This window comes from Pogoniulus pusillus, chromosome 9, assembly GCF_015220805.1.
Source record: "Pogoniulus pusillus isolate bPogPus1 chromosome 9, bPogPus1.pri, whole genome shotgun sequence".
In the NCBI taxonomy this organism is placed as follows: domain Eukaryota; kingdom Metazoa; phylum Chordata; class Aves; order Piciformes; family Lybiidae; genus Pogoniulus; species Pogoniulus pusillus.
Window position 1 is genome coordinate 5539271 of NC_087272.1, and position 26872 is coordinate 5566142.

General features: G+C 45.9%; 3 protein-coding genes and 1 long non-coding RNA gene across 8 annotated transcripts in view; 1 reads left to right on the forward strand and 3 right to left on the reverse strand.

Moving 5' to 3' along the window:
- The window catches only part of LOC135177975 (uncharacterized), a 102813-nt gene extending 96274 nt beyond the window's left edge, over window positions 1-6539 (reverse strand). For all 5 annotated transcript variants that reach the window (XR_010303291.1, XR_010303288.1, XR_010303287.1 and 2 more), the window contains exon 1: window positions 6088-6539. This is a non-coding gene — a long non-coding RNA (uncharacterized LOC135177975). The remainder of the gene's footprint in view (window positions 1-6087) is intronic.
- DAPP1 (dual adaptor of phosphotyrosine and 3-phosphoinositides 1) overlaps window positions 1-9192 on the forward strand; it is a 76371-nt gene extending 67179 nt beyond the window's left edge. The window contains 6 exon segments of the mRNA XM_064148382.1: window positions 2623-2753; window positions 4954-5001; window positions 5236-5298; window positions 7003-7088; window positions 7736-7823; window positions 9019-9192. Coding sequence (XP_064004452.1) covers window positions 2623-2753; window positions 4954-5001; window positions 5236-5298; window positions 7003-7088; window positions 7736-7823; window positions 9019-9069 — 467 coding nt within the window. The 3' untranslated portion in view covers window positions 9070-9192.
- Window positions 9193-12885: 3693 nt separating this feature from the next.
- LAMTOR3 (late endosomal/lysosomal adaptor, MAPK and MTOR activator 3) lies at window positions 12886-18663 on the reverse strand. Its single transcript, XM_064148383.1, has 7 exons — window positions 18616-18663; window positions 18341-18385; window positions 18066-18100; window positions 17302-17360; window positions 15496-15629; window positions 14407-14470; window positions 12886-13744 (listed from the first exon to the last, which is right to left on the reverse strand). Exons 2-7 carry the CDS (start codon window positions 18347-18349, stop codon window positions 13671-13673), a joined length of 375 nt encoding a protein of 124 aa, XP_064004453.1. The 5' UTR covers window positions 18350-18385; window positions 18616-18663; the 3' UTR covers window positions 12886-13670.
- A 3157-nt stretch (window positions 18664-21820) lies between these two features.
- DNAJB14 (DnaJ heat shock protein family (Hsp40) member B14) overlaps window positions 21821-26872 on the reverse strand; it is a 35259-nt gene continuing 30207 nt past the window's right edge. Inside the window, exon 8 of the mRNA XM_064148384.1 lies at window positions 21821-23943. Within this exon, the coding sequence (XP_064004454.1) occupies window positions 23819-23943 (125 nt within the window). The 3' untranslated portion in view covers window positions 21821-23818. The remainder of the gene's footprint in view (window positions 23944-26872) is intronic.

Here is a 26872-nt window from a genome sequence, read left to right on the forward strand (position 1 = left end):
CATCTACTGCAAGTTGAATAGATCACATTTACATACACTCCTGTGCCTGAAACCAGATTTCAGTTGGTTACTTAAAATACATTTTTTTCCACTTCCCCTTGTAGCCCTTCCTATTACAAGCTATACATCAAACTTTATTTCACTTTCAAATTACTCAGTCACCCTTATGTTTCATGACCAAGTTCTTACCAATTCTAGCATCCTTTCTCTTTAAGCTGGGACATTATGCTGAAACTAACTAACTCCAAGTGCTGGGTGCTGCACTTTGGCCACAGCAACCCCATGCAGAGATACAGGCTGGGGTTGGAGTGGCTGGAGAGCAGCCAGACAGAGAGGGATCTGGGGGTGCTGATTGATACCCACCTGAACATGAGCCAGCAGTGTGCCCAGGTGGCCAAGAGAGCCAGTGGCATCCTGGCCTGCATCAGGAATGGTGTGGCCAGCAGGAGCAGGGAGGTCATTCTGCCCCTGGACTCTGCACTGCTTAGACCTCACCTTGAGTACTGTGTTCAGTTCTGGGCCCCCCAGTTTAGGAGGGACATTGAGATGCTTGAGCGTGTCCAGAGAAGGGCGACGAGGCTGGGGAGAGGCCTTGAGCACAGCCCTACGAGGAGAGGCTGAGGGAGCTGGGATTGGTTAGCCTGGAGAAGAGGAGGCTCAGGGCAGACCTTATTGCTGTCTACAACTACCTGAGGGGAGGTTGTGGCCAGGAGGAGGTTGCTCTCTTCTCTCAGGTGGCCAGCACCAGAACAAGAGGACACAGCCTCAGGCTGTGCCAGGGGAAATTTAGGCTGGAGGTGAGGAGAAAGTTCTTCCCTGAGAGAGTCATTGGACACTGGAATGGGCTGCTGGGGGGGGTGTGGAGTCGCTGTCCCTGGAGCTGTTCAAGGCAGGGTTGGACGTGGCACTTGGTGCCATGGTCTGGCCTTGAGCTCTGTGCTAAAGGGTTGGACTTGATGATCTGTGAGGTCTCTTCCAACCCCGATGATACTGTGAACTATGACATTGGTGATGGGGTAGCAGTTACAATTTTAAGGAGGTTCTTCACTATTGTAATGTGAGAATACAGCTTTTTATAGACAATATGCAACAAACATGACTTTATTTGGAGAACAAAGAATGGCTACAGTCAAAATGTTACTAAAGAGAGCTGTGGCAAAAGAGTTAAAGGCAATAGTGTCGTGGGCTTACTGTTAGGAAGTCTGCATCTGAAGCTTTGACAGATTACACAGCAAGCAGTGGGTTGGCAAAACCAGGATGGATGTTACAGCCACTTATCTAGTCTAGCCTCCTGCCTACCCAGCCAGCCAGCCTCCTGTGCAGGAAGGGAATTTAATGTGTCAAGTGATTCTCTGAAAGCACTGGTAAATTTCAAGGGTTTAAAAAAAGGCAGCATGTATTTATGGTTCTCAGAGTGGTATGTTAGCAGCTCTGGGAATGTCTGTAGTCACATCTTCCTGAATGCAGTGAAAGTGAGGGCCAGCACTTCAGCTGGAACTATGAAACCTGTGCTTCAATTTGTTCTCTATTGCCTAGCTACTCCCTGAACTGGAAAGAAGTTTCAAGGAGGGGAGGAGATACCTGCATTTGGTCTGATGGTTCTATTTCTGTTGCTGCCACTTACAATACATTGCAGAAGGGGCTTAATTACCTACTGCTTAGAGAAAGTGAAGAGGGCTTTTGTTCTTGAAGGATGAAGCAGCTGGTGAGAGACCTGGAACACAGCCCTGTGAGGAGAGGCTGAGGGAGCTGGGGGTGTTTAGCATGGAGAAGAGGAGGCTCGGGGTGGCCTCATTGCTGTCTACAACTACCTGAAGGGAGGCTGTAGGCAGGTGAGGGTTGGTCTCTTCTCCCAAGCAACCAGCAGTACAACAAGGGTGCACAATCTCAAGTTGTACTGGGGGAGGTCTAGGCTGGATGTTAGGAGGAAGTTGTGGGCAGAGAGAGTGATTGGCATTGGAATGGGCTGCCCAGGGAGGTGGTGGAGTCACCATCCCTGGAGGTGTTGAAGAAAAGCCTGGCTGAGGCACTTAGTGCCATGGTCTGGTTGATTGGCCAGGGCTGGGTGCTAGGTTGGCCTGGCTGTGCTTGGAGGTCTCTTCCAACCTGCTTGATTCTGTGATTTTTGTTTTTTTTTAACATCTCTGAAAACTACAATTTGACTCCCACTGTAAAGGGATGAGGAAATTAATTTAGGCAAGGTCTGTCTGCTCCAGGTATTGAGGGCTCTGAGCAGCACAGCAGAGCCCAGAAGTGGGCAAGTGCCTCTGTGTAGTTTGCAGAGGTGGGGTTTTGGGTTTGGGGTTTTTTTGGATGGAAAAGTTGCTTTGCAGAGTCTAAACTATTCACACGATGCACATTAGAAATGATTGTCTGGGTTTAATCAGTATGGGAGAATCATTTATAGCATCTGAGAGTTTCCTTACATACCTGTGGCCTGAGTCCTGCCCCTTTTCAAAGGAAGCCCCTTAAAGGGAATGTCACAGACATCTTGGGGAGGTTATTAACTCTTCTGCCTGTTTAGCTTTAGGACAAGCTGAAGTTAACCATTCTACAAACAGGCAGCAACTGCCAGTTATTTTCTATGATTGACTTACCCCTGCTCTACCTCTATGTCTCCAGGAACCTTAATTGTACTGAAATATCCCTACCCAAGGCAAGTGGAGGAACCTTCCATCTATGAGTCTGTCCGAGTTCACACAGCCATGCAGACGGGAAGGACAGAAAGTGATCTTGTTCCAAATGCTCCCTCAGTAAGTTGTGTTCTGGTAGGAGTCCAGTGATTGTTGGAGCGAGCTAGGGATCAAAAGTTCATTCCTTTATGGGTTTGTAGATAAAGGAAGCCTTTGGCAGCCAAAGTAAAACAAGCAAACTTGCTAAGTAGAGTCCCATGATAAAGAAAGCCTTTTACAGCTGTTGTCACTGAGACCTTAAATGCTTGTCACTGGGAAAACACTGTCTGCAGCTGACCTAGGTGAGTGTAGCCATCCAAACAAGCAACATAGGAAGGGTTTTCATTATCCCTTTGTCTTCCTTTTAGAAGGCCATCTTAGCAGTAATACCAGGTATTAAAAACATCTACCCCCTCCAAAAAAAGGCAAACAAAAAAATCAGCACCAAAAAACTTCACAAACCCCCAACTCCCCCCTGCCAAAAACCTCCACACCACAGAAAACAAACAGACCACTTCTCACATCTTTCTGACAGCACTCATCAGGCTGCATGCAACGGTGCCTATGCTAGGTTGCATGGTAAGCCTTTGTTTGGCCAAGCACAAAAAACCTCACCAACCCCCAACTCCCCTCTGCCAAAAACCTCCACACCACTTCTCCTATCTTTCTGACACCACTCATCAGGCTGCATGCAACAATGCCTATGCTAGGTTGCACAGTAAGCCTTTGTTTGGCCAGACATCCATTACAGACTGGAACAAGTCTCTCTTCCCCTCACAGATGGAGAGAGGAATACACTAAATTGCAAACCAAATAGCCACATTTTGTTTCACTCACTAAATATTAGATGACAGGAAGCAGAGAATAGTCCTGACAGACACCAACACATTAGTAGTAATTATTTTTGCAGTCTTCTTTCTTTGTTAGAGTTACTTTTGCCCAGTTAGCAATACAGGAGGAGGAAGGAAAGAACATCTCTGGGTCAGTTAAAAAGTGACCCATTCAAAGAAATACTCAAAGGTAGGCAGAGAAAGGAAATCTCAGCCTGAAGCACAGTACAACCAAGTGAAGAGGGTTATCTATATCCCAACAGATGCATGACTCCAAAGAGGGGAGTTTGGCATTTTCATACTTGGATTTCATTACTTTAGAATCACCTTGTCTTAAAGCAGGAAGGTGCTTTGCTCTGTTCTCAGGCTTAAAGACAAAATAGAGCAATATGACAGAGGAGCCTCTTTTAGCCTGATGAATTTTCAGCACAGGAAAAAGCTGCCTCATATTAAAAGCTATGCCTCACTGGTGTGAGAAACAAGAGAACATCTTCATATCCACTCAGGCCACCTGCTCTGACATCTGTGACTCACTTGGGCAGTAATTAGAGACTTTAAATCCTTAGTAACTCAAATCTAAGCAAGTTGGTTTCTCCAGAACAGTGTTGCTCAGAACACAGAGAGATGTGTTTCAATTGCACACTATATCATTAATACAGATTAATTAAATGGATGTAAGAACCACTTCTGATGCACCTCACAGCCAGCTCTTCTTGGCTGAGTTCTACTTTAACCTCCAAAGAAACTTGACCAACAAAAGGGCAATGTTTGTTTGTTGGGTTTTTTCAAAAAGCAGGTAGAAATGAACTTGGGAAGAATTAGGTTTTGAGAATTAGTTGTGCAGTCTCACAGCTATGCCTCTACACAGAGTTTCAAGATCCAAGAAGTAATCAGGTCCTAGCCTCACTCATGGTGCCAGAGAAACAGCTCAACCCCCCCAATTTTCCAATAAGCACACTGAGTGGGGCAGATTTTCCTTTTCAAGCATGTGACTGTTTGAGAGAACACCTGAGTAAAACATCACTTTGCCTGAGACTTACACTTCAAGAGTCATTTCTGTGCATAATTTAACCATCAGCTAAACCCCAGGTACTTCTGGTTACAAAGGTACTGAGGCTGCTCTCTTCCTTAACCAAATAAAATGTAACTGCAAGTATTTGGCTGCGTTTGGTTGAGAAGTTGCAAGCCAGATGCTTGCTGAGGGAAGCATGGTCTGAGAGATTGCCTTTAGAGCTACCAAAGCTCCATGTTTACCCTACTGGTGAATTCAGCAGTGTGAGGGGAGCACAGGAGTGAGGACCTGTGGGCCTGCAAGTAGACAAATGACCCTTGGAAGTTTCTCCAAGAACAGGCTGCCCTTCCATTTTCCAGATGTAGGCAAAGAGGGTGAGGTGGGAGAGAGAAGCAAAGCTCAGTCTCTAACCCTGATCCCTTTCCTTGTTACTTCACAGCTTGGTACAAAAGAAGGGTATTTGGTAAAACAAGGCAAAATAGTCAAGGTAAGGAAAACTCTTTGTTACTTGCTTCCACTCTGCAATGAGCCGCAGAAGCTAGAGCCAGTGCAGAGCTGAAACAGCTTCACCTGCACTCCCCTGCAGAGAAGAACAGTTTGTGTTTTGAGCAGCAACAAAGCAGGAGCTTGCACCAGAGCCAGTCAATGGCTTCAAAGGTTTTTCTTTCACAAGAAGCCTTGTGCTAGTTTCTCACCAGACAATTCTCATCCCTTCTTTCAGAATTGGAAGACAAGGTGGTTTACACTGCATAGGAATGAACTTAAGTATTTCAAAGACCAGACAGTAAGTAGCAAACACCAGTTCTACTCTTTAAGCCTCTGAAGGGGCAGCTGCAGCCTCCCGTCTGTACCACAGCTTCCCATCGCTGCCAGAGGGCTCAGACCTTTCAGATAAACTCAGAGCTTGCCAATTACTTCAACCAGAGAAAAGAAGTTTTTTTCAAATGATAAACATTTACTGTGCTCTGTCAGTCTTACCTACTAGACAGATTTGTTGCTTGCAGTACATATTTTGGCTGCCTTGTTCAGTGGGTTTTAAGCTAACACTACCACACTGCTTTATTGGTAGCTTTGACCCAACAGACAGCAGTGCTATTAAAATACTGCTGCACATCCTGGTAATATCTTGCTTCATTCCTTGCTTTCATCCTTTTCTTTCAAGTGGTCACATAGTACAACTTCCAAACCCTTCCTTTAAATGCATCTTCCTAGCCTTGGCATAGGTTAACCTGCTGCATCTGGCTGTCTTTACAGCTTGCTGCTTCGTTTCTACCTTGAACTGCACAAAAATAAGAAACACTCCTAGAGATCCTCCACCCTCACAATACCTCCAGTTTGGGTTCCTTCATAAACACAGCCAAACTTGCTTACCTCCCATTCCAAGCATCTAAGAGACTTTAACACAACAGCAGACACGACTGCCCTCTCTCACCAGGCATCACCACTGATAAACAATTACATAGCTACAGGGCCTCCCATTAGCTTCCCTTTCAGTTCAAGCCAACTTGCATTAAGTTTCCAGTACATTTCAAACGGCAGCACTCCAAATGTTTGAGTAACATTCATGACTTACCAGGGAAGAAGGTGTCATTGTCAGAGATGTCCTCCTCCTCGCAGACAGCAGCTCTGGTTTCTCCTGGCACTCCAGCCGCTGCTGTGGTGCTGGTGAGCAACTCGCTGCTAGTCCAAGTTGCTTTCTTGTAGTACAGCATATAACTAATAGCCACTGAGCTGGGGGAACTGCAAGGAAGCAGCAGATACCTCCATGCACCTGGTGAGAGCCATGAGAACAGCTGAAGGTATTTGGGCAGAGGACAAGCTGTTCTACCTACTTCAGCTGCCTCTTCCAAGTTGCTTAGTTACATTAGGCTAAAACAAGTCAAAAAACCCTCCTGGTTAAGGAGAATGAAACTCTCAGGGAAGACACATTGGGGTTACACACAAAGACTATGTCCCTAAGCCTGAAAACGCTCCTGGGCCAGTCCCCAGGAATTCAGACACACACTGCTCACACAACCAAACTCATCACTTTGCAGTCCTCCTCACTCAGCTTCATCCTTTCAAAGCACTTAGGAATTACTTAAATCTCCAACAGCTGGCTAGGCCTGATAAGACCTATAATCATCCCTTTATCTTTCTAAACCTCAGCTGGAAGTGATACCAGACTTAGTGCTGTGTCAGTTACATTATAATGCATCAACCAAACCCTCAGCAGCCTGTGTGTAACTCAGACTTCCCTGCAGTAGAGATCTCCTCTGTCACTGTCTAGATCTGAATTGAGTGTCCCAAGTTTCATATTTAGCTGAATTTGTTTCATGTTAGCACTGATGTTGTTTGCTAGTTTGGGTTTATGGTGTCACAGCTATTGTACTTACACCTGGAAAAACACTAGTGTGCCTGTAAAGGGCCAGATGCACTGAAAATTAACCAAGCTAGCCTTAGCTTCTGTTTTAATGTGTTCCCATTTTAAAGCCATTTTGTTTTTAAGGCCACAGAACCAATTCGGGCACTTGACTTAACTGAATGCTCAGCTGTGCAATTTGACTATTCCCAGGAAAGAGTCAACTGTTTCTGGTAGGTTGCTGTGCTTTCACCATTTTGCTGGGAAGGTCAAAATGGCCAGGGAAGTTTGAATTTGAACCACTGATTGCTCCCTTGCCTGTTTGTGACCATGCTCTTTTCTAACTCATGAGTCTATCAGCCAGCATCCCTCAGTCCTGCATGGCTTTTGCCAAATTACCACTGGCAAAAGGTTTGGGTCTTTTAATTGGCAAGGAGGAAGGGTGTAAGCCTGTGTGTAGTGAGCATTTCTTTTCCTAATGATGTAAATGTGTGCAGTCACACATTGGAAGGGACCTCAAAAGCTCGTCTAGTCCAACCCCCTCTGCCAGAGCAGGATCACCTACACCAGATCACACAGGAGTGCATCCAGGAGGGTTGTCACCTAGATGCATGGTAATCAGGTGCAGTTCCCTATTCAGATATTGCTATGGGACACACAATAACCGTTTTTGTGGCCAGATGTGGGTTTCTTGTCTTTATGGGCCCGAGGCAGCATCTTCCTGAGTTGTAAGTAATCACTGTCAGCTAGACCGGATGGGAACACCACCTCCCTGCCCATCTCTGTCTCAACAGCAGCAGGTGCAGGCCAGCTAGGCTCTGGTTTAGGAAGAAATACCAGTTCTTCTAGCAATTTAAGAACTAGTTTTGTTTGCCTGCAGTTTGGTGTTCCCACTGAGGACATACTACCTGTGTGCAAAAACTGGAGTAGAAGCTGATGAGTGGATGAAAATCCTGCGCTGGAAACTGGTAAGAGGATGGCACAATGCTGCGAGCAGCATTACTCATGCTGCTGCCACACAAAACCATAGTACTGCACTGCTTCTCCACACCTGCAAAAGGAGAGTGCTTGTTCTGCCTTCCAGGCCAACCAGGTATTTCTTGTGTAATGCAACTGTCTGCAAACCTGTTGTAGCATTTTCTAGATGTGCATTTAAGACAAGTACTCGTTAAGAAGAAATTGCTCCCACCTGTAAGGATCTCACTGGGTAGGTGATGGGATGGTGTTCAATAGCTCCAAGTGCTGGGTGCTGCACTTTGGCCACAACAACCCCATGCAGAGATACAGGCTGGGGTCGGAGTGGCTGGAGAGCAGCCAAACAGAGAGGGATCTGGGGGTGCTGATTGATACCCGCCTGAACATGAGCCAGCAGTGTGCCCAGGTGGCCAAGAGAGCCAGTGGCATCCTGGCCTGCATCAGGAATGGTGTGGTCAGCAGGAGCAGGGAGGTCATTCTGCCCCTGTACTCTGCACTGCTTAGACCACACCTTGAGTACTGTGTTCAGTTCTGGGCCCCCCAGTTTAGGAGGGACACTGAGATGCTTGAGCGTGTCCAGAGAAGGGCAACGAGGCTGGGGAGAGGCCTTGAGCACAGCCCTACGAGGAGAGGCTGAGGGAGCTGGGATTGGTTAGCCTGGAGAAGAGGAGGCTCAGGGGAGACCTTATTGCTGTCTACAACTACCTGAGGGGAGGTTGTGGCCAGGAGGAAGTTGCTCTCTTCTCTCAGGTGACCAGCACCAGAACGAGAGGACACAGCCTCAGGCTGTGCCAGGGGAAATTTAGGCTGGAGGTAAGGAGAAAGTTCTTCACTGAGAGAGTCATTGGACACTGGAATGGGCTGCCCGGGGAGGTGGTGGAGTCACCGTCCCTGGAGCTGTTCAAGGCAGGATTGGACGTGGCACTTGGTGCCATGGTCTGGCCTTGAGCTCTGTGGTAAAGGGTTGGACTTGATGATCTGTGAGGTCTCTTCCAACCTTGGTGATACTGTGATACTGTGTGATAAACAATACAGAGTGTCAGTGCAGGCCACACATGTTGAGTCAGGAAGGAAGCAATGCCAAGACAAGGTGAAGGCTTGAAAGCCTTACTTCCTTACCAACAGCAGTATTTGGGTCACCCACATCCCCATGCATGCCGACAGTAATGGACAATCTTTCTGTTCTAGTCGCAAATACGGAAGCAAACGGAGCAGCGTAACGCCACCCTCAGCTCCTAGCCACACCTCCAGCACTTGGCTTCAGCAGCAGCAGTCGCCCTTGCTAGGGGGAAGGCATGGATGGCAAGAGGAGGGCTTCACACATATCTATGATTCACGGTGGGCACACACAAGGATGCTCTCAGGCTGACTGCTCTCAGGCTGCTGAGGCACGAGTAGAAACGGCTGCCAAATGAGAACGTTGGTTTGATGTGCACGCAGTGTGTCTGCACTGCACACCCAAGGCAAACATCTGCCAACTGACCACAGAAGTAGTCACTCTTTAGAACTGCTGTGGTTACTCAGAGCACTCTCTGTAACCTCTGGCAAGCTCCATCACAACTAACCCTTAGCAGCATATTCTGTAACCTTAAGCCAGGTACTTAAAACGGTTCCTTTCTGGAAACATAAATATTTCTGTAGTATGATCTGTTCATGTTCTAAAGCAAGAGAAAAACAGAGATAAATTTGTCATTGTAAATAGTATCTGTATTATGATCCAGAGGAAATTCCAAGGCCCTTTGCAAGGTGATGGGAGGCACAACAGCAGTTCTGGCCAAGTCTGGTTTTGCATGGTTTAGATTTACTCCACAGTGATGCCTGCTTGTTGCAAATGACATTTGAAGGGGGGTGGTGAGCAGCATCCTGCATGCATGCTTATTCACGAACAGGCAGCTGGCCAGAGGACCTAAGGATAGGTGCCCTACAGAAAGCTTTGCTTGTGGGAGGCACTAGCACCATTTGCAGCAAATTCTGGGCTCCTTACTTCAAGAGAGGTGTTGAGATACTGGAATGTGTTCAGGGAAGGGCAACAGAGCTGGTGAGGGGCCTGGAGCACAGCCCTGGGAGGAGAGGCTGAGGGAGCTGAGGGTGTTCAGCCTGGAGAAGAGGAGGCTCAGAGCTGACCTCATTGCTGTCTACCTCCCTACCTGAAGGGAGGCTGTAGCCAGGTGAGGGTTGGTCTCTTCTGCCAGGCAACCAGCAACAGAACAAGGGGACACAGTCTCCAGTTGTGGCAGGGGAGGTCTAGGCTGGATGTTAGGAGGAAGTTGTTGCCAGAGGGAGTGATTGGCATTGGAATGGGCTGCCCAGGGAGGTGGCAGAGTCGCCATTCCTGGAGGTGTTCAGGAAAAGCCTGGATGAGGCACTTAGTGCCATGGTCTAGTTGATTGGCTAGGGCTGGGTGCTAGGTTGGACTGGATGATCTTGGAGGTCTCTTCCAGCCTGGTTGATTCTATGAAATGGGCAGAATTCTCCTACCTCTCCTCCCTGAGAACTGAAAGCAAGGTTAGAATGAAGCACTGCTTGTATTATATTAAATAAACACCACCACACAGAGTAAAAAATCTAAATTTAAACAAATACATCCACACAACCTGATATGAATCTGCACCTGTGCACGCTTAACAGCCACAGTTGTGGCTTGCTACAGTTGAGGAGTGGAAGCCTGGTACTTGGCTGATGTAGTCAAAACAGCTGTTTGGAAACAAAATTTGTCACACTGGAGGGTTTCAAGACCAGCTTGGCCAAGACCTTGTAGGTGACTGAGCAACCTTGTTCCACTTAGTGTGGTGGGGAGAGTATGGAGGGCAGCTCCCTGCCCAACGGTCAAGTTTCTGCTGAAACAGCATATGCAACCCTCTGCTGCTATGCAGTTTCTGTGGCAGAGAATCATAGAATCATAGAATCAACCAGGTTGGAAGAGACCTCCAAGATCATCCAGGTCAGTGTTCAATAGATGCCTTCGCTGTGAGAAGCTTGAAGGAGTGGAAAAACATCCTGGAAGAATAAACAAACTCTAGGTTTGAGCATACATAGGAATAGTATTTTATTTCAATTTATACATTCAAAACTATTTTTATACAGACTGTTTTTCTGAGTAAAATGTCATTATAAAACTACCAACTTCTGTCTTCCTGTACTGCATTGTTAAAGCTTTATCCTCCTTTTCCCCCTTAAAGAAGAAGTTTCATTAACTGGAATCTCCCATTTAGTTAAAAGCTTTGATGAGTCTGTGCAGGACAAAAGGATGTGTAAGGGGAAAGAGAGAGACCATATTCACCCACAGCATCATTGTTCTGGGAAAACAGCCTGGAAATTAAGCTTGAAGTGTGACCACAAGAGCAAACTTCTCTTTTTCACAGGAACATGTGGGTTAAAGCACCACCAGCAAGTACACTACACACTGTCACCAGCTGGAGCCAGGAAGGGTGCTTGGGTAGTCTACAAAGCAGCCATAGACAGGTTGAACTGAAGTGAGTAGCAAGAGTAGGTTCTAGGCAGATGATTCAGTCATGGCAATTAACAAGGCAGGAGTTACAAAACAGGTAGTTCTTTTTATTTCCAAAAAGCCCCACCCACAAACTGTATACAAACTAGTTAAATTTGGGTTCAAATTGTGAAGATTCAAATCTTCACAAGGGTGCTTATGGGCAATTCATTTGTTTAGGAGAATCAGAACATTTGGAAAACTTTAGCCACGAAATGGCTTTGCCCTACTTACAAATTAAAGGCAACCCAGAGCCCTAGGGAACATCTGTGCTACTCATGGTGGTGGAGTAGGAATTTCAAGGTAGTACCTGGCTCCTTTGTGGCAGTGGTGGAACTGCTTGGTGTCTTGATAGCCATTAAGAGGCTTCTAGATCTTTCTAGGCTCTGGCAGGGTGCTAGGAAAGAGGCAGACGATCTCTGACCTGATCCTGGTTCCTCTTGGCACAAAGGTTTGCAGAAGTGCAGAGAAGACGATGTCGGTGACACTTCTCACTGTGTTGTGAGGTATTTAATGCCTTCTCCTGGTAAACTTGAGGCACTTACATTTCCAGGTAGTTCAAGCCCAAACCATCAGGGCTAAGCTGGTCTTAAGCATGAGGCAGAGCAGAATACATTGTCCAAGCTGAGAGCAGTGAGGCAGAAGCATGTTGTCTGAGCAGAGCAGAATGTAGAGCAGAGCAGTACACACTGAGGCCAAGGCAGCACAACTGCTTGCAACTTAGTTCAGTTCATATTATTTGCCCGAGTGTGCTGGCTCCTTTGGCCACAGAGATCCACCAGTTAAAATGGCATTTGCCAAACTGACCCCATCAGAGATCCACCAGTTAAAATGGCATTTGCCAAACTGACCCCATCAGAGATCCACCAGTTAAAATGGCATTTGCCAAACTGACCCCATCAGGTGAAACTAGGGCTTGCTCACCCTTATTTGGGCAAGACACTAACAAGTACCTAAACACCTATGGGTACCTGTTTATCACTTTGGGATGAGACATAATGGCCCACGCCTTTCTTTTCCTCCCACCCTTGCTTCCCCCATCAGCAGGGGGGTGGGGCAAGCCAGGACATCTAATAAGCCTATTAGCCTTCCAGGACAGAAAAAAATGCTTTTTCACCAGAAATGGCTTGGGGCAGCGTCTAGCTACTTCTATAATGACCAGTACAGTAACAGAAGCTCAGGAGCTCAGCTTAAATGGAACACTGCTGACTGACAGCTGTTATTCTGAGAGAGCTTTCCAGTCAGTAATTCCCAGCACAACCATTCCCCCACTCCCTGCCTAAGACTGAAGGCAGGTGAAGTATAACCAGGGGACAAATGGCAACCACTTTCCTGGCCTGAGGCAGAGACCTTCCAAGTACTCTCTTTTGGACCAGCAGAACTTCTGCATCTCAGCACTGGCACAAGACTGGATGTCCTTACCACCCCATTGAGACATGCTGCTTCCTTTCTGTCCTGTCAACTTCTGGATTTTGTACACTTGCAAATAACTAAGAGACCTGTTCTCTCCACATAGAAGCTGATGTACTGTAGAGAATTACAGTGTAACAGAAGAATTCACCAGGCTCTGTCGTTTAAAAATACTGTATTTTATTTATACTTATTTACTTGGGAAATCCTAAAGGTAAATGAGCTCAGTGTCACCAATGATGAACCCACACCAAGACTATGAGACATGAAACCTTCACAACCATGTTACACAAAAGAAAAAAAAAGCCCAAACCATGAAGTGAGATGTTGTTCAGGTGCTTTTATCTGTCCACCAGCAAAACCCCTAAAGCAACAGCTATCACAGAAATAGCTTTCTTTTTAGTGGAAGCAGGATGCAGTTAGCATCCAGATTAGTAGCATTCCCTTGCCAAAGAATCAGTCAGATAATAAAGCTGGGATGTTTATTGATTGTACCAACACATTGCTGCTAGTAAACGTACTCTCCCAGTACTCTTTCAACCACATCTCTGATAACACTGCACAACTGATCTGCTTTCCAACATGCTGTGTACCTGGCCTGAGGACACACCCCACGTCGTGCTCACTTCCCTGTAAAGCAAGAGATCTGCCGGTTGTGTGTTTGAGCCAACAGCATCGTGCTGATCTGGCTGAGCCAAACTCCATGGGAGCTATTTTGGTGGTCTCCAGTACTGCACAATACAAGAAGCATGGCCTAAAGTAACAGCCACCTACAACACGCTAGTAGATCATTTCAGATTCAGTACTATGTACAATTTACTCTTACTTAGTACACTACGGAGCTGTGGTATTTCTTCTGAGATGTGTTATTTGACTGAGGATTATTGAGTCTTCCTGTCCACTGGGCTGCAAAGGGATGCTGTACTCCAGCTATACCATCAAGTTAAGAAACTTCAACAACCTGCCTCAGTTCTTCAAACAGGGGTGTCAGCTCCTTCTCTAAACTTACAATCAGCCCTGTAAAGAGAGAAGAGACAACACATCCCATCAGACACCACCACCAAGAAGCCTTTCTGCAAACCCTGCAGCTTCCTCACCTCCCAAACCACAGGCAGTGTTTTTCCAAGACATGAAACATTTAACTTGAGCTGCTGAGTCTCCATGGGAAGAATGAGGAGCATCCCCCAGGCAAAGTGCCTGCAGGAGCATGGCTGTGCAGAGCAGCTCTCCCTCATGCTGCTGATTCCAGCAGCTACTGAGGCCCAAGCAGCTGTGCAAGAATTAAATCCCTTTTTGTTATACTTATGGCCAGTTTGTTATCCAATGCCTGCAGGAGCAAGGCCAGGGGCCTGAAGGAGTTCCCCACCCCACAGAACTGAGAAGGCAAAGCTACACGTTACCACAGAACATAACCAGAAACTGACAAACTGAAAAAAATGGGCTTAAGGTACAGTCCTTGCTGGGGCAGTGAGTGCTCTCACACAGCAGGAGTAAGGTCACTGGAGAAATGCGCTTACTAAGAGAGTAACAACTTCACCTAAAAACTACAGATGTTTCCCTTCTCCCCCCACCAGAACACACAGACCAGGAGCCAAATAAATCTGGGTAACATATTTTCAATTATTTGAACACCTGGACCTTAAAATACTGCAATATCTAAACCCTGTGTGAAGACATACCGGTATTGGCACTGCTGCTAGCAATGAAACTTACTACCAAAGGCAAGCGATTGAACTGCACCACCTGCAAGGGGAGAGAACAGCATTCAGACAGCAGCTAACACATCGGATGCCTGAGCTGCACCACAAATTCTTTCAGAAGCAAACAGCCTTTGCAGTTTTAAGAGCAAGCAGAAGCCACAGAGCTGACTTTTCAGTGCTTCTGTTTTGTAAGGTTCATGGTTAACAAGATCAGCAGAACTCGCATCACAATACAAGCAGCTGCAGGTGGAAAGGCCTGGAGTTTCCCTTCTGTGCAGTGCTACCCACCTGAAATCTCACTCAGCTGTAAACACTGCAGTGTGCACCACAGACACCACACTCTCCATAGGCTACAAGAGGGCAAGAAGGTTTACTGCTTAAAAATACTACCCTGTGTATGGAAGAATCTCCTCTTCCATTAGTATGGAACCAAAACTTAAAGCACAACAATCAGGTAGTAGCATCAAGAGAACCAAAGCAACATACTTAATGCATACACTAAATTCATCTATTTATTCTCCCAACAAAGCTACTGTGGGGTAAACATTAGGCCAGCTTACTTAAGGCAGAATAAAAAGCTCTCAGCACTACTAGAACTTGAGAAGGAGCAGAGATTCTCTACAAACTGTCTTGAAATCCATCAAACGTGAGTGGCATTTCAAAACTTGCTTACCTCAAAGTCATGCTGGCAGGAAGACCAGCTGTGAAGTGGGCTGCAAGTGCTTATTTAACTTTACATGTCCCTAATTATAAACAAATACTATTTGTAAAAGAGAATGGAAATCCTTCCTAAGAGATTCATGAGAGGCACCTGCTGCAAACTCCCAACTTCTGCCTGTTCAGAAAACTTCAAACAGTAAATGCCAGTTTTCAGAAATATAAGGAAGCCTAACAAATAGGATGAAAGTTTAGCTCAGCCATTTAAGCAGTGTGAGAAAATAAACAGCAAAGACTTGAACAGCAACCAAGCAGAAATTGAGCAAAGCTTAAAAGACCCTCTCCCCCTTGCTCAATGTAGTGTAGGAACAGCTCAGGTCACCGAGAACAGAACATGCTGGGGTTACTCACCTGGTATGTGTTGTAATAGCAGATGATACTTTTGTTTTTGGAAAGTCCCAGTTTACTGCCCTGATCTGTGGCAAGGGCAAAGGTGGACAGAAAGCCAGGTCGCAGTGCATGTTCTGGAGCATTATCATTGGCAACTGGAACAAAGCAAGAACATCCTGATCTTTGTATGGCATCACCTTATTGCTGTCTACAACTACCTGAGGGGAGGTTGTGGCCAGGAGGAGGTTGCTCTCTTCTCTCAGGTGGCCAGCACCAGAACAAGAGGACACAGCCTCAAGCTACGTCAGGGGAAATTTAGGCTGGAGATGAGGAGAAAGTTCTTCACTGAGAGAGTCATTGGACACTGGAATGGGCTGCCCGGGGAGGTGGTGGAGTCGCTGTCCCTGGAGCTGTTCAAGGCAAGATTGGACGTGGCACTTGGTGCCATGGTCTGGCCTTGAGCTCTGTGGTAAAGCGTTGGACTTGATGATCTGTGAGGTCTCTTCCAACCCTGATGATACTGTGTGATCTACAACTGCATCACAACTCCTTGCTGTGTCCAAAACAGGCCTGCTCTTGGGGAATGCTTAGGACACCTTACAAACTTCCATAATGAGAACAGGGCAATCTCCAAGGGCAGCACATGATTTAATATTCTATACGTGGCTGATGGTCACTACATCAGTGCCCTCCACAGCATACCTCAGAAACAAACTTTCCCTTTATGATGCACAGTCACTTGCATTCTGTGTCCTTAGAATTGGTCTGCAGCAATTCCAGCTGATGACTGGCACACTTGAATAACAAGTGAAGATGTGCAAGTTCTGCTAGGTGTTTAAATACTTTGAGGAAAGAAGCCCCACGAATGTCTGCAATATTGAATCTTTGTATCCTACAACTACCTGAAGGGAGGCTGTAGCCAGGTGGGGGTTGGTCTCTTCTCCCAGGCAACCAGCAACAGAACAAGGGGACACAGTCTCAAGTTGTGCTGAGGGAAGTCTAGGCTGGATGTTAGGAGGAAGTTCTTCCCAGAGAGAGTGACTGGCATTGGAATGGGCTGCCCAGGGAGGTGGTGGAGTCACCGTCCCTGGAGGTGTTCAAGAAAAGACTGGATGAGGCACTTAGTGCCATGGTCTAGATGATTGGCTAGGGCTGTGTGCTAGGTTGGACTGGATGATCTTGGAGGTCTCTTCCAACCTCGCTGAGTCTATGATTCTATTCTAAGTACACTTACAATGTATAAACCATCTTAAACAAGGAGTTCAGAGATAGGATAAGAACCACAGTACCAAAAGCAAAATGGATTAGATGATGGGTAAAGGAGATGGCAGCTGCTTTTGGGTACACCCCAGCCGAGTCACAGGATCACAGGAGTTAGGGGTTGGAAGGGACTCAAGGAGATCGAGTCCAACACCTCTGCCGGAGCAGGACAATACTATCTAACACAGACCACAGAGGAACAGACAGGCCTTGAAAGCCTCCATAGAAGACGGCCCCATAACAGTCAAAGCAATAGCAACAAGCTCTCCCTAGTACTTTAGATCTATCAGCCTGTGACTTGAAGATACAAGGAACTCACAGGACTCCAATTCTTTTAACTGAGGAAAAAAATGCTGTGGCCTACAATTACTGAGGACACAAACAAAATGACAAACTTTAAGAGGTACACATCCAACTACTGAACTTGAAGTAAGTCTAATTTGACTTTTCCACTGTGGATATTCAGGAACCGGGGGGAGATAAGCACAGCACATTCTGCTGTATGTTTCTACCCCCTGCTGTTCAGTCAGGGTTTCGTTTGAGGGCGCAGTGAGAAGCTGAAGTTACCTTTGATAACAGGCACACCATCTCTATCTGAGACTACAATAGCATGGAGACCTTCAACGCTGCCAAAAACGAAGAAGAAACATAATTTTAAAACCAGAGTAATTAGTAGCTAAGATAGTTTTTCCTGAACAAATGTGCAGGGAAGTGGGAAACAGGGAGGGGGGGGGGAGGTTAAACAGTGCCTTCACTAATTCACTATTTCATGCAAAAGGAACTTGTTCCCTTTAGAAGCAGTCTCTTAGGGCAGCAAAGAGCGCCATACAAAATAAACCCGTGTGTTTCTCAAGGCACAGAACTCTGAGCTTCAGCAAGAGGTCTGATGCTACTGATGACACCTTGTCAGTGAGGTGAGGGCTTCTCTTCGCCGTCCTGGCTCCCCGAGTGCCGGTTTCACTTGCACATAACCTCAGACTGCAGCCGTTTAATGCTGTTTGTAACCGGCAATTATCGAAAAGGGAATTCGCAAGGATTAGGCAAGCAAATCAAGAGGAGTGCTTTTTTTCCACCCCTCATCACGACACTTCCTACACCAAACGAGTGAGCGGAAGCTTAAGCTGCCCTAGTTTTAAGGTACTTCCAGGTCACTTAAAACAGAAGCGCCTACGGAGTTAGCCGAGCCCCGGTACCGCGACAGAAACTGGCAGTTAACATCTCCCAGCAATCGGCCAGCGTCCGGGTTGTAATCCGTAGTTTGAAACTGCCTTCCCCTCCAGCCCCGCCACCGGCACAGACCGCCCCCTGCTCGGGCCCCGCACGCCGCTTACCTCGGCAGCTTCTTGTACAGGAACCTCTTCAGGTCCTGGGGGCAGAGAGGGACCGAACGTCACTTACTTCCACAGCCAGCCGTCGTATGGAGCCCCCAGCGCCCCGCTCCCCAGCGGGCCCCTCCAGGGACCATCTCCCTTCCCACCAGCCCCCCACACTCTCCTTCCCAACCGTACCTGTCCCGCCGCTCGCCCCCTCCGCTCCCCCTGGCCTCCGGCCGAGCAGCCGCCCGCACCCCAACCGCCGCCCAGCCACCCCACGGAGCCACACTTACGTCGGCCATGACTGGGGACTCGCCGACGCTGCCACCTCGGCGGGCCTACGAGACGAGAAGGCGCCCGGTCACAGGCACGGCACAAGGGGAGCGGCCCCGGCACCCAGCGGGGGAACGGCGAGCGGGCCGCTCCTTTCCCGAGGCCCAGCCGCCTCCCCAGCCCTGCCGCACGGGTAGAGGCCGCTCTTGCCCGCCTCACAAAGAGAACACCGCTGGGCGAGGAAGGACCGTGACGCCCGAGTGTGCGTGGAGGGGCACTGCCCACCCCACCCTACCTGCCCACACTGCCACCCCTCAGCGCCCCCGGGCCGGGCTGAGGCGCCGCTGCCACTTCCCCTTTAAGCCTCTATCACATGACGGCACTTGGCCCTGCGAGCCCGGAAGCGCTTCCGCGCTGCCGCCCCGCCCCAGCCGCGCCGCTCGGGTCCCGCCGCTGGCCGCGGAGGGGCAGCCGCCGTGCCCCAGCCGCCAGCCCAGCCTCTGGGCGGAAAGCGCTGCGGATGGCGAAAGCCTTCACACCGGAGCAGAGCCGTCTTGTGGGGTGTTTTGGGTGACACCGCGCAGCTACGCGAGCCGCTCGGGCTGCCTCTCTGAGCGGCGGAGCTTTAGCCGAGGCAGTGCGGGCACCGCTGAGAACCGCGGTACAATCTTGGAGGGAAAAAAACCCAAACCCATAAAGAAGCAGTAAAAAGCCCACCAAACCCCCGAACTGCCAGAAACGTCCATTTCTGCCGAGTACACTCACGCTTGCTTTTATTCTCCCAGTAGTACTGGTTTCTGTCTTTTCCACATCTAGTCCATCGAGCCAGGAGCTGCAGGTTAACAGTGTAACAGCCAAGGTGAATCAATACAAACATCGAGCAACAATAATTACTGGTCCGTTTTCAGCCCCGTACCCTCTAGATAATAACCTCTATTTTCCCTTAAAAAGCTGCTGCACGCCAAGCACAGTATCATCAGGGCTGGAAGAGACCTCATAGATCACCAAGTCCAACCCTTTAGCACAGAGCTCAAGGCCAGACCATGGCACCAAGTGCCACGTCCAGTCCTGCCTTGAACAGCTCCAGGGACGGCGACTCCACCACCTCCCTGGGCAGCCCATTCCAGTGTCCAATGACTCTCTCAGTGAAGAACTTCCTCCTAACATCCAGCCTAGACCTCCCCCAGCACCACTTGAGACTGTGTCCCCTTTTGTTGCTGGTTGCCTGGCGGAAGAAACCAACTCCCACCTGCCTACAACCTTCCCTTCAGGTAGTTGTAGACAGCAATGAGGTCACCTCTGAGCCTCCTCCTCTCCAGGCTAAACACCCCCAGCTCCCTCAGCCTCTCCTCATAGGATTTGTGCTCCAGGCCCCTCACCAGCTTTGTCGCCCTCCTGTGGACACCTTCCAGTACTGCAACATCTCTCTTGAATTGAGGAGCCCAGAACTGGACACAGCACTCAAGGTGTGGCCTGAGCAGTGCTGAGTACAGGGGCAGAATAACCTCCCTTGTCCTGCTGGCCACACTGTTCCTGATGCAGGCCAGGATGCCATTGGCTCTCTTGGCCACCTGGGCACACTGCTGGCTCATCTTCAGCTTACTATCTATCAGTACCCCCAGGTCCCTTTCCTCTTGGCTGCTTTCCAGATGATATTCTATGATATTTCTTTACCTGGTATAAGAGCATTACATCTGCTATGTGGTAACCTTTTCTCCAGGCTCTCCCCAGCGAGTTACAAAGGAGTGTAGGGAAACAACACGGAGCCCTCAGTGGTGCTTGCAAAGTTAGCTGGGAGGGGCAGCACCAGGGCTTCTGACTGCTGGTCCCCATGAACAGGTATGGTCAAGCTCCTTCTGGCAAAACTGGCTGCACACCAGTAACCCAACTGAGACAAAAGGGAAGCCAGTTAAAAGTTACAGCTTTGGGAATGTGTAGATTAATTGATTTTAAATATATATCTATAGAAAGCATATCCTTGCCTTTCCATTTTAATCCTTTAACAGCATTAATTACATTAAAAATGCATATTAATGAAAATTGTCTCTGCTGCCTTTTAAAACTTTTACATTTCTGTGACTTTACTGTCCTGCTTCTCCCTGGAAACTTGTAAAGGTATCAAAACTTGTTTAAAAGGAAAAGAAAAAAAAAAAGAATTAAAGTTTCATCTTGTTTTAGTTTGAGAACTTGGGAAATGTTTATCAAATGCAAAGGCTGAACTCACTTGTGACTCAGGATGCTCCATAAATAGAACATACTGATTTTGTACTTCAGCAGATTCCAATCATCTCCCTTTCACAAGCTATTGCCAAAGAGTCATGCCAAGAGATTCTTCTCTTTTTGCAGGACTTTCCTGCTTGCCCTTTTAAAGGAGAAATCAAGAGCCATGCTCATGCCACCTTTAACTCTGGATTAAATACATGTAATTACTAAATAAAAAGAGAGTTAATTCTAGATAGCTGGAAAAGTTGAGGCCTTTTCAGTCAGGCTCTTCCAATCCAGTTGTGTTATTCTCTTTCCACTGACTTATTTTAAGTAAGAACTTCACCTTCTGAAGAAATGTAACCTGAAAAGATTCAAGCACTCCACCCTCTTCAGTCAGCATCTTACTCATAAGAAAATGTGTTCTGAACTCTCCCTCAACAAAACCAGGCAAGATAATGACATTTCTGAAGGAAAAAACCTTCAGACTTGAGAAAAAAAAGGTAACAAATACGAGGAGAGAAACACCCACTTGGAATAGTGAAAGAATCTTTGCAGGCCCTATTCAGAGCAGGTTAATCTTCAGGATTTCCTGCTAGAGGAAATTGTGGCATCCTTCTGCATATCACTGCATATTTCAAAGTGTGCAACTATTTAATCTGGGAAGTGGCAAGTAGCATTCTTCCACCAGTGTGTAAACACAGTACCTGTTTCCTTCTCTGAATGTGGCACTTGCAGTAGGTGTTCCAATGAAATGTGGGAACCTAGGTCTTACTTCTAAACCACTGGGATGTCTGGGTTGCCAGAGGACACATCCAGTGCTTCATTCCAGTCTGTGAAGGTACCAATAGTGATCAAACCTACCTAACGCAGCTTAACATCTGGCCATTTTCTTGCTTTTTCCAGGTTAGCTGCAGACAAGACATAACTCATCTGATCATTACAGGCAGCTCTGCTACGACCCAGAGAGGTTGTGGAGTTTTCTTCTCTGGAGACTTCCAAGACCTGCCTGGATGTGTTCCTGTGTGACCTGCACTAGATTCTGTGGTCCTGCTTTGGCAGGGGGATGGACTCAGTCTTTTGTAGGTCACTTCCAGCCTCTAAAATCCTGCGATCCTGTGTCCATCTCTTCACTCTGAGTTCACTGTTTGATACTCGACAAACATGCTATGTATCTTTTTCCTCTTAGCTACTTCATCTGCGAGCTCAGACTCCTTTGTGAATGGCAAGACCCAGGTATTTGTCAAAGCCTTTGGAGCAATTTCCTTCTGTTAAGAAGACACAGGAGTACCAATATGTACTTTGATAGTTTGTTTTCATTAGAATAATTACAATACATTCTGGACAGTTACAAAATCCAGGGAGTCGCATTTTCGCCGGGAATTCCTATTGCAAACGTCAAACATTTCTGTGCCTGTCTGTTACTTCTGCACACTTACCACCTTAGTGAGAACATCCAGCACAGAAACCCTTTTCTGTTGTTGTTTCAGCGGCTTGCAGTTCTGCTCTGTGCCTCAGGCTTTGATGTCTCCACCTTGAATGCTGGTTTAAGCTGCTTAGTTGAAAACCCGCAGCTACTCTGTCTCCTGTTACACCGATTCGATAGAGGACGCTTCCAGCAGGACAGTTTAGAAAAGACAGAGATGCAAAATGATTTCTGGGCCACTTAGAGCAACTGCATTTAGCGTATCTCTAAAGTCAAATCCTGCTCTAGATCAGAAGGAATTGCAATGAAGTCAGTCAAGTATTCAGACTTTCAGTGTAGGAGGAGAATTTAGGCCCACAAAACCTGATAGGTTGTTCCGAGAGCAGTTTTCTCAAACAAGAAACACTGCCCTTAGCATGAGCTGCTGGATGCCCTCAAGCACAAGAAATGTTCTCCTGCATAGTGCTGTTAAAATGTAAAAACATCAGCCACTGAACCTAAAAAACATTTTCAACACAACTTTTGATAAGGTACTTCAAGTACACTGTACTTAGCTGCTTCAAAACACCTTTCTGCATCAGCAGGTGTGGCTACATAGAGCTTCCATGTACAGGCTGCTGAGTTACATGATCTTGTGTGTAGGAGCCAAAGGGGGTGTTTGCTCATTTTTAGGAAGCCATTCCTACAACATTCTGGTCCAGAAAAATGCATACTCTACCTCCTCCTCCTCCTCCACCCTGGGACAACTGATATGGCTCTGATCATAGGAGCATACTGCAAACTAGGCAAAACATTTAAAGAGTTGGCAAAAGTGTTGAAAGGCACATAGCTTGTCCTTAGCAATATTTCCCTGTTCCATTTGTGGTGCCCAGTGAGGGATCAGTGTTGGGACCTAGCTGAAATAAAGAAGTAGTAAGAAAATGGAAGCCTACCAGAAAAAAAAAAACACCAACAGGTTGGACCCCCCACCCCCTCTTTATTTTTTAACCTTAATGTCTTTTAATATTGCATGTTTCCCTCTGCCTTTCCAGTGAAAATTAAGGAAGCTATGGATGCATATTAACCATATGTATGGATTTACGACTACTGGTAGAGCTGCTGTAAACTGTTGCAAGGACTAAAAGCAATGCTTCTTATGGTCTGTACAGCCTTTGCAAATGAGAAGAGATTAGTGTGGTTCTCAAAAGTTTTCTCAGCATTGCTCAGAAATGCTAAAAAACTACAACAGCTAACTGCTACTCTACACCGGCTCAATATACCCCAACAGATATTTCAGGAATATATGCCATTATATTTAAAAATAACAAGTTCCTCTAAGCTGGTAAAGCTAGAAGATTTTACATAGAGTTAGAGATTAAAATAGTTAAAAACTCTGGTTTCGACTCCACACACTTGACATCTGAAGAGGAGTGATGTAATCATACTATTTATTCCACCGGTGAGACAAAATGTTGTATGGAACTAAAATTTCTGAGTTGTTTTGTTTTTTTTTTTCTTAAATAGAAAGTCATTTAACTCATATATACACAAAGTGTTCTTTCCACAGATATTTACATGGCAAATATGTTAGAGGAGAACCACTATGACTAAGTCTCTACAGGTATAGTATCCATTCTGAGCTATTCTCTCTGCTGAAAGAATTCACGGAAGCTTGGAAGGAAAAAAATCTAGACAATTAAAGTTACCTATTATTTCACAGTAGGTAAAGAAGCCATTAAATGATATTTCAGCCTAAGGTTTCTGGAAACAGCTACACAGTAGAGTTTTACATCCACCCCTCTTTTCCAGCATTCATGGTGAAACTAAATCTCCTCTGAATTTACAAGAGAGAGAGCGGCGTTATGTGAAGATGTAGGTGTGCAGTGGTAGTTCACCCTCCTCGATAGAGGCTGGTCAGCCGTTCGAGTTCTTTGCAGTTGTCCATGGGCATGGAGTCTGCTTTCTTTCGGAGGCGGTCATCTCGATATACTTTTGCTGCATAAAGCAGGTCTGTTTCTTTAAGGGAACACAGAGAAAAGAGTTTGCAGGTTAAAACCAGAATACTTCCAGGTTAAAACAGAATACTTTCAGAGTAAAACAGAATACTTTTCAGGGTAAAACAGTAGGTCTGTTTCTTCAAGGGAAAACAGAGAAAAGAGTTTGCAGGTTAAAACCAGAATACTTCCAGGTTAAAACAGAATACTTTCAGAGTAAAACAGAATACTTTTCAGAGTAAAACAGTAGGTCTGTTTCTTCAAGGGAAAACAGAGAAAAGAGTTTGCAGGTTAAAACCAGAATACTTCCAGGTTAAAACAGAATACTTCCAGGTTAAAACCAGAATACTTTCAGGCTAAAACAGAATACTTTTCAGGCTAAAACAGTAGGTCTGTTTCTTTAAGGGAAAACAGAGAAAAGAGTTTGCAGGTTAAAACCAGAATACTTCCAGGTTAAAACAGAATACTTCCAGGTTAAAACCAGAATACTTTCAGGGTAAAACAGAATACTTTTCAGGCTAAAACAGTAGGTCTGTTTCTTTAAGGGAACACAGAGAAAAGAGTTTTCAGGTTAAAACCAGAATACTTCCAGGTTAAAACAGAATACTTTCAGGTTTAAACAGAACACTTCCAGGTTAAAACCAGAATACTTCCAGGTTAAAACCAGGATACTTTCAGGCTAAAACAGTAGGTCTGTTTCTTCAAGGGAAAACAGAGAAAAGAGTTTTCAGGTTAAAACCATAATACTTTTCAGGCTAAAACCAGAATACTTCCAGGTTAAAACAGAATACTTTCAGGCTAAAACAGAATACTTTTCAGGCTAAAAGAGTAGATCTGTTTCTTTAAGGGAACACAGAGAAAAGAGTTTTCAGATTAAAACCAGAATACTTCCAGGTTAAAACCAGAATACTTCCAGGTTAAAACCAGAATACTTCCAGGTTAAAACCAGAATACTTTTCAGGCTAAACCCAGAATACTTCCAGGTTAAAACCACAATACTTTCAGGTTAAAACCAGAATACTTTTCAGGCTAAAACAGTAGGTCTGTTTCTTTAAGGGAACACAGAGAAAAGAGTTTGCAGGTTAAAAACAGAATAATTTCAGGCTAAACCAGAATACTTTTCAGGCTAAAACAGTAGATCTGTTTCTTTAAGGGAAAACAGAGAAAAGAATTTTCAAGTTAAAACCAGAATACTTTCAGGTTAAAACAGAATATTTCAGGTTAAAAACAGAATACTTCCAGGTTAAAACCAGAATACTTCCAGGTTAAAACCAGAATACTTTCAGGCTAAAACAGTAGATCTGTTTCTCTAAGGGAACGCAGAGAAAAGAGTTTTCAGGTTAAAACCAGATTACTTCCAGGTTAAAACCAGAATACTTTCAGGTTAAAACCAGAATACTTTCAGGCTAAAACAGTAGGTCTGTTTCTTTAAGGGAAAACAGAGAAAAGAGTTTGCAGGTTAAAAACAGAATACTTTCAGGCTAAAACAGAATACTTTTCAAACTAAAACAGAAGGTCTGTTTCTTTAAGGGAAAACAGATAAAAGAGTTTTCAGGTTAGAAAACAGAATACTTCCAGGTTAAAAATAGAATACTTTCAGGCTAAACCAGAATACTTCCAGGCTAAAAGAGTAGGTCTGTTTCTTTAAGACAAAGGATAGAAAAGAGATTTCAGGTTAGAACAGAATACATCCAGGATAAAAGAGTAGGTCTGTTTCTTTAAGACAAAGGATAGAAAAGAGATTTCAGGTTAGAACAGAATACATCCAGGATAAAAGAGTAGGTCTGTTTTTTTAAGACAAAGGATAGAAAAGAGATTTCAGGTTAAATCAGAATACATCCAGGATAAAACAATAGGTCTGTTTCTTTAAGACAAAACAGAGAAGAGTTTTCAGGTTTAAAACAGAACGTGATAAATTCTCAGAGCTCTACGGAATGCCTCAAGGTTTAGTGATTAGATGTTGTGCTGAGGAGGTGTTTAAGGCCAGGCTGGATGAAGCTCGGGCCAGCCTGATCTAGGGTAGGGTGTCCCTGCCCTTGGCAGGGGGGATGGAACTAGATGATCCTTGTGGTCCCTTCCAACCCTGACTGATTCTATGATTCTATGATTTGGTTCAGTCAAGGCCTTGTCAGTGTGAAACTAACGACTGGATCCGATGACCTTGAAGGTCTTTTCCAATCTAAGAAATTCTGTGATTCTGTTTAATTCTTGCCCTCTTTTCCTTCTATCTATTCTAACTAACCACTGATGCTCCCTGATCGGCACTGATACAGCTTCCCTCTGCTGGCTCTTCACAAGCACTTCATCTTTCTGAGCAGGAAAAGTGGTGATAGCTTTCCAGCACTCTCACATCTCTTACAGCAGTACCTGATTAAAACCAACCAACCAAATCCCCTGCTACTTCTGAATTGAAAATACAAGGCACACTCAGTGATCCTGCATACAATTGACAGCTTAGTCTTGTCTGGGCCCAAAAGTCCATTCTCAATGCTGAGCATGTGTGCTAGTTTGAGCCTAGCTGGGATATTTTGGTGAGAAGAATTAGATTATAGGCTGTGAAAAGGAAACAATGGTGATGTCTACTGCACTCATAGGCTTGCTGATAAGTATAAAAACAAGAACATAAACATAGATAACAGAGTTGCTCTCTCTGGCTCTGGCTGCCTCCCTTCTCTCCCTAACCTGCTTTCTGTGTAACTAATCCTTCTGCTTCCTAACCCCCTGGCTGATCCTCCAAACTCACCTTGAACATAAGGCAAAGTCTGGGATGAGATTGAGGGGTGGGAGGTGGAAGGTTGGTTGGGAGCCCCTCCTGGAGACTCAGGTTTCTGGGAGGGCTGTTGTGTTTCTGTCTTACCTTTTAAACTTGTACATTTCTGTCTACAGCTCAACAACTTCCTCCTCACATCCAGTCTGAACCTACCCATCTCCAGCTTTGCTCCATTCCCCCC

What these genes read in the sequence shown, in the direction of transcription:
- LAMTOR3 (XM_064148383.1), bottom strand. An exon ending in GCTATTACAACACATACCAG is followed by an intron (nt 14,471 to 15,495) that starts GTGAGTAACCCC and finishes CTCCCCTTGCAG; the next exon opens with GTGGTGCAGTTCAATCGCTT. An exon ending in TAGCAGCAGTGCCAATACCG is followed by an intron (nt 13,745 to 14,406) that starts GTATGTCTTCAC and finishes CTCTCTTTACAG; the next exon opens with GGCTGATTGTAAGTTTAGAG.